The sequence below is a fragment of the Cottoperca gobio genome, chromosome 21, assembly GCF_900634415.1.
Source record: "Cottoperca gobio chromosome 21, fCotGob3.1, whole genome shotgun sequence".
Taxonomy (NCBI): domain Eukaryota; kingdom Metazoa; phylum Chordata; class Actinopteri; order Perciformes; family Bovichtidae; genus Cottoperca; species Cottoperca gobio.
The window spans coordinates 3,647,099-3,660,730 of NC_041375.1; the positions used below are offsets into that span (position 1 = coordinate 3,647,099).

General features: G+C 41.5%; 1 protein-coding gene across 1 annotated transcript; it reads right to left on the minus strand.

Moving 5' to 3' along the window:
• Window positions 1–1,072: 1,072 nt before the first annotated feature.
• On the minus strand, window positions 1,073–12,888 carry LOC115026786 (sterile alpha motif domain-containing protein 9-like). The gene is made up of 3 exons (XM_029459752.1): window positions 12,673–12,888; window positions 6,627–6,691; window positions 1,073–6,454 (listed from the first exon to the last, which is right to left on the minus strand). The coding sequence occupies exons 2-3, from the start codon at window positions 6,648–6,650 to the stop codon at window positions 1,937–1,939; spliced, it is 4,542 nt and encodes a 1,513-aa protein (XP_029315612.1). The 5' UTR covers window positions 6,651–6,691; window positions 12,673–12,888; the 3' UTR covers window positions 1,073–1,936.
• Between the last annotated feature and the right edge of the window lie 744 nt (window positions 12,889–13,632).

Here is a 13,632-nt window from a genome sequence, read left to right on the forward strand (position 1 = left end):
AATAAGTTGCAAGATAATTCTGTTTTTATATTGTGTTCACGTTTAATGGAGGGATTCTTTTCATATGATTAGTGGCATGGCACAAAGTAGTTTTTGTTCTGAAATGTAACCAGCTTCTCTCGCTGTGTGTCTTGGTCTTGGACAACTATTGTATCTCTCAAGTTGTATTATGAACAACCACAGACTGCAACACACAACACAGGGTCTAATCATTGTGAGAGTGTGGCGCCCTCTCGTGTGTGATACAAGCAACAACGTCCTGAACTGGAGAATATAATGCTTGACACGATGAAGTACTTATTATAAATACATATTCAATGTGTGTATCTTTATCTTGTTATTATTATACATTTTCATATGTTTATGTGCAAAAGGCAATATCACAGTGTACAAAAGGATTTCAATATTTTACATAAAACTTCCATCTTCACTTCCAGGAGTATATATCCATGTGTACCTTTCCTCATATACAGGTTAACACATGTATATGCACCTGCATACCCACATGTATACAACCTACATACCTATGTGTACTTCTACCTCAATCTGTCAGCTATTTTTGTGTTTTACTTTCTTATTATGCCCATCCCACATCCTAATAAAAACATACCTAAATACATTAAAACCAAGGGAGCTTATATTTCTAATATTATAGTTAGTTGAGAATCATTTAAAACTGCAACATCCCCCCTAAGCCTCCTCAAAGGTGTTTTCATGTTTAGCATAAAAGAGAGCATTGTGCAATCTGGAGATTGTGGTAGATACAGTATGTGGCATTAAATCAAAGGCTGATTTCAAGATTGTATAAACTCAGATTCTGCTGTTGATTTGTTTGTAGGTCTGAATTCTGGTTGAAATAATGTCGTACTTGGAGGTATCTGAAAAAGTAATTCTGCTCTAGACCATGTTTGTCTTCTTTATGTTATTTTAATAACTAAGGCATGGAAACAAAATTAAATAGCTTAGTACAAAGCTCTACATTGCTCTTGGGATACCGAGTTTTCGTGTTTGACTAGAGAGCAACAGCTTTTGTGCATATGGTTCAGTAAAATGTAAATAACTTATTACATGGTAATGTTACAGGACATCTTTATTAGAGAAGTATTGCAAAAATCAATGTTCATCATTGTTTTTCATAGAATGGCAAAAAAAAAAAGTTAATTAAACAAAATCACAAAAGTAATGTAACACATAATAAAGAAAGGTAAAAACTATTGTATTTCAAATATCAGATCAACTCATGAATACATTTCTGAACACACGAAACCAAAAATTAAATATTTCCATATTCAATGATAGATGTCTTGGTAAAATACAAGAGAGACATTTTTATGTAAGTAAAACATTGTTTAAAGGTAATTTAAAGGAAAATGTTTGAGACAAAAATGGAACACGCAGAATCCAAGATATCATCAGATCAGATCATAAGTGCTTATTGCAGTTGTGTTGCAGGGTAAGCTATTATAAATATATACATAACTTGCGTTTTGTTAATGTTGCAAAACATTGCAAATTCTTACACAGTTGTTCAAGTACAGCATTTAAAAAGTACATCTATTGTAATAAACTATGATGCACAATATTTCATTTCATGGAACACTATTGTTAAATTATACTATACAACACATGTATTCAGTTAATGAAGAATATGACAAAAGGTGATGGTTGAATTCCTTTTCAGGTTTCAGATCATTTCAATAATAAAAAAACATTTAGATTTACAATGACTTGTGAGCTACAGTACACATTTTAGCATAAGACATTCTCAAGAGGTTTGACAAATGTTTCCTTTACAAAACAACGGTATCAATAATGTAATTACAGAGCCAGGGATACACACAGAAATGTAACATAGCAATACATTCAATATTTTTGCATCTCACTTTTATACAAGTGTGTATGCTACAACGCTACAGTATGTTGGAGCAGGATGCTTTCAAAGTTGGTTAATGTCGAGTGCAACAGGGCCTTTCATGGAGAAACCGATAAAGAATGAAACTTTTGACCCCTCGGCATAACCACAGAGATTACTTTTAAACATTGGAATGACTTCAAACGACTTCTGATCTGGGATACAAGTATCTGCCAGTATCAAGTTGTCCATTACCTTGCCAGTGGCCCTGCAAAGGCACTCCTCCACCTTCTTCTCTTTCCATATTTTGCCATTTTTGCACATGAAAGCAAAGTCTCCCTGCCCAGCCGTGATACAGCTTGTGATTTCCCCCAAGTGTACCAGTCTTTCATAGCCCTGCTTCTTTCCCAGGAAGAAATGGACAACGGGGCTCTTTCCATTGTACACTTCCTTCATCTCTGTGTGATAGGAGATCTTCATCTGTGAGATGTACATCCTCAGTGTTCTTGGTAGAATATTCTCCTGAGAGTTCTGCTGTGGCCACAACAGCACAACTGCAATGAAGTGCAGTGACAAATTCTCACTTATTGGTATTTGCTCACACAGAACTTGGTGAAGGAGATCAATTATTTGCTGGTATGACAGAATGTCTTGTGATGCCAGTTTGATACAACTCATCACAACATTGACATAGATGAAGTTGATTCTTTCCTTCACAGTTGGCCTATGTGCAGGCGCACAGACAAAGGCATACTGTTTGACAATCTTCTTTTTTGTTTCAAGTAAGATGTCATTTGAGAGAAACTTCAGAATCCCAGAGTAGCTGTCAGCTTTTTGCTTCTCCAGGTATTGTCTTGCCTCGTGTAGTTTGAGCATGTTTTGCATTGTTTTACCCTTCAAAAGAGCTGCAGAATCTGTCTTGCAGAAAAGATCTGCATACACTTTGAAACATCTGAAAAGCTCCTTTTGGGCGACTTGCTCTCGACTGTCTTTCACTCCAAATCTGGAGCCCAAGTTCACATAGAAATTGTCAAGGAAGTCAAAGTTCACCTTCATCCTATATCTGAGGTTGTAAAGTACTTCCTCAAACCGTCTGAGAGTTCTGTAGAAGTGTGTGTGTTTGGTGTGCCGTTTATCATTTCTCTCTACATCCTGAAGTTTCACCTGTCCAGAGAGAACCCCACTCATTATGTCATGTCGGACATTGTCAGAAGAAAATATGGGGGTCTTTGCCAGCACTTCAATGACAAGTACACCAACCTGAATTTCTCCCAGGCACCCTGCTGTATTGAAAGGGCAGTTGTCTTTCTTGTTTTGTAATCGTTGAAATGACTCCTTCTTTGCAAGCCTCTGTGTATCCCTGAATGCATATATTGCTGAATCAGCCATTGTGAGAAATGTGTCCAATTTGTCAGGACTAATCGTTTCTTCCTTGTAGTTTGTAATGGCATTCTTCAGCCCATGCTTGATAACTTGTGCTGATGTGTCTGCAAAATATGAGCTCTCCTTGGAAAGGTCTCTTGCTCTACGTGCCCAATCTTGTGCCTCTAAGAAATCCTTCTTTTTTAGGTAATAGTACCTGGCTAGTAACTGGGCGACAACTGCATCTTTCTGAAATCTTTTTGACGCATTTTTTAACACCATCTCTTCCACTCCTGGGGTTTCACTTGCAATATCTTGAATAAGTGGAGAGAACTGAGATTCCTCCATTGAATGATGTCTCTTCACCAAAATGTAGTGAACATCTTGCAGGAGTTTGTCTTTGCCTTGTGTGCTCTCATAGAGCATGTCTGTGTTCAGCAGAAGGTCGGTAATGTTAGCTTTGCTCACATTGTGTGTTGTTGTGAGTTCCTTCAAACAGTGCTTTGCAATACTTGAATGGATCATTGTCACTGCTTTATATACTACCTTACCCTCAACTAAGCAGGTGGCAATTAAATTGGAAAGGTTTTCAAATCCTTCTTCAACTTTGATGTTTCCACAAACTGGTTTTGGTTGAAGATCAAGAAATTCCTCACAAAGGGAGACAGAGAGAGAGGAATTGTTGCAGTATACCTTCAACAGAACTAAAACAGCCAGGAGTTGTGCATGTTTCTGATTTATGTTGAAGCTCTTCAGGGTGTTGCGTGCCACACCTTGAACATACTCTGGCTTAAAGTTCTTCTTCATGATCATGAACCCATAGAACGTGTCTGCATTCTTGTGTGTTTTCTCTATTTCGACAAGTTTTTCCGCAAACAGTATCTGCTCCGTCTCAGAGAGATTATTTCCAATGAACACCATCTCCTCGGTTTGTTCACTCTGTTCAGAGGACTCTGACCTCATACAGTTCAGAAGAATTACCTGTGCCGACTTAGACTGAAAGTTTTTCTTGGCACATTCTTTTTCTATGTGCTGCTGCAAGTCTAATACTTTTTCCTTATCATCAAAGTCATCTATCATCAGCAGAACAGGGACCCGTGGTAATTTCTCCTGATGGTCATACATTAAAAGTTTGACCACTTGATCAGCGACTTCAGCAAACTCAGCATTGCTGTCCATGAGGACAGCGCAACGGAATTTGTCCCGGAGAGCCCATAAAGTATGCATAGCCAAAGTTGTCCCACCACATCCAGGCACATGCATGAGGTTGAACACCACGCAGGCATTTCTCAGGGAGCACAAATCCGGTATGACTGTGTTCACGATGTAGTCAAACTTGTCTCGTTTGATAAAAGGTGTGGATCCAGGCTGGTCTGAGAAATAGAAATTCCACCATGAAACTTTTCCACCTTTGTAGAAGTTTTCCTCTAAGACAATTTCATCCTCGTTTCCTCCAACACATTGGTTTACGCACAAGACCTCTAAGGTATTCAGACTACGCTCCACTTTCTTTTCAAGAACCACTTTGCTTTTCCCATGACAGGGTAGGAAACGGCTGGATCTACGGTTTTTTGACAAAAGACTGAGGATAGTGCCATTGACTTCAGCAAAGCTGAGTTCATATATGCATCTACGAGAGATGTTGATTCTGCACCGAGCATCAATTAGGTCCTTCCAGGACGTAAATGCTTTTTCATTGTCGCATATACAAAGGATTTGCCCTGTGCCCCTGAGCTCCTGCCAGAATGTACTGAAAGTCTCAACAAGAGGGTCCATCTTCTCACTTACTATCGACAAAAGTAAGAAAATGACAATGAATCTCTTGTTTGGAAGCACATCTTTCCGACACAAGAAAGAAATCACATCTCGAATGGAAGCTCCCTTGTCCATCAACCACTCATCTATGTCTGAGGGTGTCTCATTCTCAATACCTCCATTGCAGAATACCCAGCTGGTGTTTCGAGTTAATTTCAACTTGTTTGCAATGTCCTCAACTCCTTCTGTGATTTTATACTGTGCTGGTAAATGGACACTTACTGTACTCTGCTGATCGAAGTGACACTGTAATCCATGTTTAGATGATTCTGGATCGAAGTCCAAAACAGCTGTTGGATTGAGTTCTACAAGAAATCCTAGTGATTCAAACTGGATTGGATGTGATTTGTTAGTTACTATCACATAATGGTCATAGTGTGACTTATCTAAAGAAAGAGTTCCACCGGTTATCATCTCACTTAATCTGGAGCCTTGAGTACTGCTTTTGATCACAATGAGGTGCTCCTCTTCAGCTTGTTTTCGGCGCTGTGATTGCTGTGCCATACCGTCAACAAATTGTTTGAACTCTTCCATCACTTTGGTGGATGAGATTGGTGTGAGGAGATTCCTGCTGCTACCGCCATCTCTGACAAAGAATTGTTTTGTTACAATTTCATGTGTTTCTTGACGTTTTACTTTTTTCTTGGCTTTTTTTGTGTCCATGTTGAAAGTGTGGAAGATGCTTTCTCCACACATCGTATAGTCAGGAACTATGTCCACCTCTATCACCCATTTGTCAGATGATGTCATATTCTTATTGAGAACCTCAACGAATCGAGGAGGTTTGATGCAATTTTGAGCAGTCTGTTTGTGTTTATGTTCAAAATTATCATCAATGGCAGATTTTAGGCCGTTTAAATAAGCCTCTTTGTCCTGAACAACCACTCCCAACACTTGACCATGTTCGAAGTTTGGCTTATCTCCTACTCCAAAATGTATGGTGCCATTGGTGCGGCTATTCATGCAGGCACCTGCAAAGCGAATAACCTCAGAAGTGAACTTGATCATTTTAGTTTCATATGTTGTATTGACGAAACCTTTATACTCGTGGCAGGGTTCAATTAAGTCTGAGGCACCTGATTCTGGAACATCAAGAATGTTGCTCTCTATGTATCTATGTGTCTCATGCTGCCTACAAAATGGATAAGGCTTGCATGGTCTTCCAGGCTGATTTGTAGAGCTTGTTGGCCCCTGTTTCTTTGATGTCCCTACCTCATCTCTGGCATGAATGACAAGTTTTGCTGGTCCAAAAGTCACACCGATTTTTTTTAAGTCTTCTGTATCTAAAAGCAAAAGACTCGGTCCATTAATGTCCTGCTGAAACAGTTTTTCTGCAACTGTGTCATCCACATCATCCAACTTCAGAGCCCATTCTTTCACTTGATCTTTACTCCACTCCTTGATGTCAGGTGGCAGATCCTCCTCCTGACTCTACAATACACAAGTACAATACATTAGGTGTAATAATGCAAAATGGCTTAATTGATCATTTTATCTTTAAATGCATGTGAATCGAATGTTAAACCTCTCTTATTGTAGGGTTATGGTTTTAAGAGCATCTTTCTTTAAAATGTTGATTGTTTCCACTGATATATACCTTTATTTCACCTTGATCTGCCATGACAGCATCGGTTTCTTCTTCACAGACGTAGATCACAAGTCCTAGAAAAATAATTTAAAAAAGAGCAATTCACAATCGAAGACTAGACACTGTACATGAAGCACTTAATGTATAACAGAAAATGTCATCTTTAAACAAATGTCTGAGCATAACAAGGACATTAGTAACGGCTCTATTATAGTGTGCTAGTTCAGAGCCTAGGTACTGATCGTGCTGGCTTACTGGCAGAGCTTTCTGCTTCGTGCAGGGCAGTTGACACGAGTAGAGGACCTGAGCGAGCTGACTACGTGGTGCATCACCTGGGTTTCAGAAAAGGCCCAAATCCTTTCTTGTGCTGACAGGAGGCTTAGTGTAAAAAACCCCAGACCTTAAAACATATAAGTATCGGTCCTGTCATGAGGACTGTTTATTAAACTGTCTCTCTGTCCCTGTCTCCAGCCTCTGCTTACTTCCTCCAAGCCACGTGGTCTCCTCTAACTCCTCTGACCTGCCATCCTCAGACCATGCACTAGATGCCTTCAGACTTTCTTCTCAATCGACGTTCTTGTCAGAACTTGTGTTCTTGTCAGAACTCGTGTTCTTGTGAAATATATATTTTCAAACCCACGGACTGTTGTAATAGTAAAATGTGCTCCAACATGTTCGGCGCTGCAAAGCTCCACAAGATTACCTCAAATGAATACACTCTTTAATATTTGGCATTCCACTGTTTTGTTGCTGTAACTGAAAGAGCAGATGAGAGAATGTTGTCTCCCCCTACTGATGATCTTCTTTGTCTATTCACCATGAGCTGTTATAATATATTGTTAAGAGGGAAGATAAGCCATTCGGTATATTATAAAGTAAACAAACCTTGGTCATAAACAAAAACACTTTAACCCTATTTCAGTTATATATTTTGATAATATTGGAAAAGTGGCATGAGTTTGTTTTTTTTGTCCAGTGCTTTAAGAGCAGGTTTAAACACTTTATAAAGCATAGCTAAATCATAGCTGCACCTATATTTAAGTAATTACGAACGCATTTGAATTAAATTTGAAATTCCAAAAATAATAATTGCATTCAGAACAATGCCATCTTCTCACAATCACATTGGCTACATAAATGGAACACTTAGGGGAGGTGAATGTGCAAAAATAATAATAATAATAATAATAATAATAATAATAATAATAATAATAATAATAATAATAATAATAAATTTGCGACCCCCCTGCAGTACCTCCGCGGACCCCCTGTTGAAGACCTATGGCTCTAGTGCAGGGGTTCCCAAAGTGGGGGTCTGATGGGGAGATGATTTTCAGAATCCTTTTGATGTGACCCCTGAGGTGATTATGACAAATTAAGACAGTGTCATTTGCAGGTGACAGGTCACTTTATAGCGCCACAGTAAACATCACAGACACAGACATGTAAGTGTGCACACGTAGACAAGGCAGAGAGGCCAGCGGAGAACCGCCGTCAGAAAGGCCATCGACTTCTGGCTCAAAAGGCATCATATGAGGCGGCATATTTAATTTCACAGGCAAAAAAGCCATACACAATCGGGGAAACCCTAATAAAACCTGCTATGAGTCTGACAATGCATGGGGATAAACAGACGCGGGAGCTAGAAGCAGTGCCGCTGTCTGACGGTACCATATCCTGCCGCATCACAGACGTGGCCCAGTACATAAAGTGTCAGCTGATTGACAGAGTGAAGAAAGGGAAATATGCTTTGCAGTTAGATGAATCCACAGATGTATCAAACTCTGCCCAGCTGCTTGTTTTCGTCAGATACAGTTTTGAGGGAAAACTTAACGAGGACATGCTGTTTTGCACCCCGCTGGAGGTTAAGTGAACAGGAAAGGAAATTTTCACAAAACTTGACAACAAACTAAAAGAAGAGGGACTGTCTTGAGATGAGTTCATCTGTGTGTGTACATACGGTCCTGCAGCAATGCTGGGGGAAAAGAAAGGACTAAAAGCAAGAGTCTTACAAGTGGCGCCCCACGTAAACTTTACGCACTGTATTATCCACAGAGAAGCTCTTGCGAGTAAATCGCTCGACCCAGAGCTCAAAAGTGTTCTTGAGACTGCGATAAAAATTGTCAACTACATAAAATCACGTCCACTCAACAGGCTGTTCGCCACTCTCTGCAACAAACTGGGATCTGAGTACCAGGGCCTGCTCTACCACACAGAAGTCAGGTGGCTTTCCAAAATTACAGCTGCGCGCCTCAAGATGGAATTGTGGTGTGTCCAATCTGACACTTGCCGATTTTCTCCTCGCTGCAGCTGGACGGGGGCACATTTGCAGCCTCTTCTACCACTGACATACGCAGCTGGTTCGGGCTGGTCAATCAGGTCTCCAACTATGCCCAGCTACCCAACACCTGGGTATACGTCTGGGTGTGGAAATCTTTGACGTCTCCAAGCGGACCTGCCCAGATTGGTCCCAACAAGGCACCGGCTACTTCCTGTCCCAAAAGCACTGCTCTTGTAACTCTAAACTACCAGACTGCTGCACCGATGGGTGGCGAATCACCTTGGCCAGCTCAAGATTCCTCTCCTCCGCTGAGCGACGGTAGTTGAAGGCGAAGCCTTGGCCGTAGCGAGCAAACCAAGTACTTCACCCAAGGGTGCGACGACTTGCTTGTGGTTACTGATCATAAGCCATTAGTCAAGATACTGGACGACCGAACCCTTGACGAAATCACCAACACCCGCCTGTTTCGCTTAAAGCAACAGACTCTCCTCTGGCGTTTCGAGATAAACTACCTTCCCGGGAAGACGAACCTTGCAGCAGATGCAACATCTCGTCACCCAGCTTCCTGCGCCAACATACACTCGACTATGGAGGGTGAGGAGCGTGCCATAGCGGCGGCCATCCGTTGAGAGGCCAAAGAGTTCACTGCATTGTCCTGGGATTGCTTCGCCAATGAGACCTCCACTGATCCCAACATGCACCGTCTGATGGACTTGATTGAAGCTGGTTTCCCCGCCGACCGCCGCAGTATCACTGATGGTGTTGCCGCCTTCTGGAGTCACCACAAGTCGCTGTACGTCTCTGATGGTGTCATAATGTACCAGGACCGTGTCGTCATCCCGCCCTCTCTCCGTCATGAGGTTCTCCAGACACTTCATGCCGCCCACCAGGGTACTTCCGCTATGGAGTCACGTGCCTGTTCAACCGCGTTCTGGCCTGGGATAACTGAAGACATTCACGTGACCCGCAAAACATGCAGCGAGATGCAAGAAGATCGCGCCATCCCAGGCTGCCACACCATCCATTCCCTCTGAAGTGCCATCCACCCCCTTTGAGTCAGTGTTCGCAGACTTCTTCGACTATGGCATCCAACATTATCTGGTTGCAGGGGATCGTCTGTCAGACTGGGTTGAGATTTTCAGAACCCCGTTCGGCACGACCCAAGCAGGCGCAGCTGGTCTTATCGCATGCCTTCGCATCCTCTCACATTCGGCGTACCCGAGGAACTATCTAGTGATGGTGGCCCCGAGTTCACCGCCTCGGTGACTACAGACTTCCTTTCTCGCTGGGGTGTCCGCCGCCGGATAACCTCTGCATACTTTCCACAGTCTAACGGGTGCGCCGAAGTCGCAGTTAAGACAGCCAAACGACTTCTGATGTCCAACATTGGCCCAACAGGGTCTCTCGACAATGACAACCTGCTCCGCGCAATGCTCCAACTCCGCAACACTCCAGACCCGGATTGCAACATATCTCCAGCGGAAGTTCTGTTTGGCAAGCCCCTGCGTAATGCGTTTGCTTTCATGAGCCGCATCCCTAAGTTTGACAATCCATCAATCCACCTGATCTGGCGCGAAGCTTGGTCGACAAAAGAAGATGCCTTGCGCACCATGTTCATCCGCACTTCGGAGTCATTAAATGAGCATGCTCGTCCACTCCCTCCACTCTCTCATGACGACCGGGTCTTCATCCAAAATCAGATGGGGCAGCACCCAACCAAATGGGACAAATCAGGGGCAATAGTGGAAAAGAGGGACGATAACCAGTACTTGGTAAAGGTCAGCGGGTCCGGACACCTAACTCTCCGTAATCGGCGCTTCCTCCAGCGATACCCTCCTGCCTCGACTGTCATTGGCCAGTCTCTCCTCGAAACCCAGCCCTCATCGAACACTCCATCTTTCCCGCCTCCAAGCACGATCTACACCCCACCGTCCCAGTTACCTGCTGCCAAATCCTCGGCGCCACTGCCACCGACGACGCCACTGTCGACCGCCTCAGCTTCCCCACGACCGTCAAGCCACCTGCCACCCATGACCTCGCCAACACGTGAATTGTCGCCACATCGACTTGCAACCCCGCCTACCATGTCCAAGTGTTCGCCCGGACTGACACCTGCGCTTCTGGCGCCAGTCCCAGAGGCAATCTCCCCCTACCATTCCCTAAGCGCAACTATGAACCCGAAACGGGAAAGTGGGTCTGATGACTTTTGCTTTTTACTTAAAAAGCAAGGGGGATGTGGAAATGTTACGTCATGGACAGTTATCTGTATCTAATTTCAGGAATATCTCTCACATTTTTGAGTGATTAATAAAGATTCTTCAAAAACAAGATTCTTCTTCACTAACCATGGATAAAACCAAAAGAAAATAAGTTTCGGAGGAAAATTGTTTAATTCTGCGTGGACAGATACATTTGCTTTCCCTATCAACAATGCTGGCTTACCTGTGTGCTTGATATGTGGTGAGAAATTAGCAAACAACAGAAAATGTTATGTTGAAAGACATTTTGTGGGACATTTGTGAGCCAAAGAAATGATCACCATCTCCATTTGGATGAAAACACACTGAAACGGACATAATTAAATACAAACTGGTCTATTTTTTTATGTTTACTCTTTTTAAGATATTAGGCTGCATCTATACGTTTTTTTATTTCAAAGTGGGCTACTTTTTTATTCATTTCATTTTTATATTGTGTTTTTTATTGTTTTGTGCATTTTTATATTATATTTATATTTATTTTATTCAACAAATATGGGGAGGACTCAAATAGGACTGCATAGTTCTGTGTTTAATTTATTTCAAAGTAGGCCTAAACAGTAGGCCACTGTATTTGTTCCTTCTCTTCAAAAGAGTTTGGTGTTTTCCTTTGTTAAAACAGGTAAACATACCAACAGTTTCTTTTATTGTCATTCTGTAATTTCATAAATGCAACAAATGTAGCATAACTATATATTAAATCTATAAGCTGTGTTATCAAATATGTTTTGCGACTCCAGACAAATCTTATTTGGTGGAAGAGGTGCAAAATGGCTCTTTAGATAGTAAAGATTGCCGACCCCTGGGCTAGTGTTATAATATAATTCACATTTGGGGGTCCTTGGCCTGAAAAACGTTGAAGACCCCTGGTCTAGTGTGTTTTTGTAACTCCTGCACCTACAGAAGAGGCAACTGAAAATATACAGAAAATGGCCCTGTTGTCCATGAGGTATCAGATTGAATTGAATACATGTAAGTGTTGATGAATGCATGTTCACTACAGTTATGAACAACTGTTTCCCGTCAACTGATCCCCACACTGCATTTTAATTCCCTGACTAATCTGTTTCCTCTATGATATCTGTCTAATGTCAAATGGTGCAATGAGATGCACCCTAGCTAGCTGCCAATGGTGGTTCAAATAAAACCAGGAAGAAGCTGCAAATGTAACTGTCTGCGCAATACACAATTCCAAGATACTTAAACAAACGGAACTATCAGAATATAATTTAACAATTGATTTTATGTGACTCATATGATGTTTTATTATTCATATAATATGGGTGTAATAGAAATCAATGAAATGTCAAGAGTAGAAAACATGAAGTTACATTCTCAAAATCACACAAACCTAAAACCTGCATGTCGCACACAATCGAGCTGGTTTACATATGCGCAGCTAGATCATAAAACTGAGCAAATATTAGTTTGAATTATTTACATTGTGCCTGTCAGAATATTTTTTAGAATACACTGCCCACATGCATGAAACATAATACAGTAAACACACACTTACCATTCCGGAAACCTGTCCGCAGTCTGCCGTTGAATGATTCATTAAATGCGCAGGTCTTCAAACTGACTTTTCGAGACAATTCAAAGGAGACATCTTCACGTGCTTGTTCGCAGAGAGAAGAGAGATCAATGCAGAATGAGGAGGAAGACAGTCGGTCTTTAACTGGGCTGTCAGTTCTAAGGAAACGAAACCAAAGCAAAACTTTGTGTTTACCGAGAAGTGATCCTTCCTGCAGGCCTGGAATGCAGAAGTTCCTTAAAGCTGCATTCTTTCTAATGGCCAGCAGGGGGCGACTCCGCTGGCCATTAGAAGTGGCATTGTGTAGAAGTCTTTGAGACAATGTATGGCATTTTATTCAATAAATAAATCCATAAATGAATAAATATAGATGTAAAATAAATAAGGGAGGCAATAAATGTTTAAAAATAAATGTTAAGTGTTTTGATTAGGTCAATAGGGTTTTATTTTAAAAAGGGCATTTTTCAGAGGACTACTTTTATTTATTTCAGGGGACTTTTATTTCCTAATAACATATTTGTATAGGTATACATATAGTCGAGCTCCGGCCAGGCTGACATAACGGGAAACAGGCTCGCTGGAGCATGTGCGCGTCTTAGCACATGTGCCCTTCACTTGGATTTCTCACAAAACATCCGTATTAATCGACAGGTTATTGTAATAGCCGTGTTATAAAGCTGTCAGTATACTGGGGTTACAACAGTTCTATTTTTCTCTGGTGCATGGTCCTTATCACTGTTCACAATTTGTCAAGTCTGCATTAAAACAATCTTCACATTCCCATGTGTAGCCTACATAGAAACAGGTTTCAGTAACTGCACTAATTCCTCCTTTTCTTTATATTGGCCATGAAGAGATCTCTTCCAAGTTAATGTAATGTGAGAGATGGGAGACAAAATGCACAGTCCTCGTTTTGTGCAAAAACCCATTACATCAGAGCAA

What these genes read in the sequence shown, in the direction of transcription:
- LOC115026786 (XM_029459752.1), bottom strand. Translation starts at nt 6,650, where the DNA reads ATGGCAGATCAAGGTGAAATAAAG. An exon ending in CAGATCAAGGTGAAATAAAG is followed by an intron (nt 6,455 to 6,626) that starts GTATATATCAGT and finishes TTGTAGAGTCAG; the next exon opens with GAGGAGGATCTGCCACCTGA.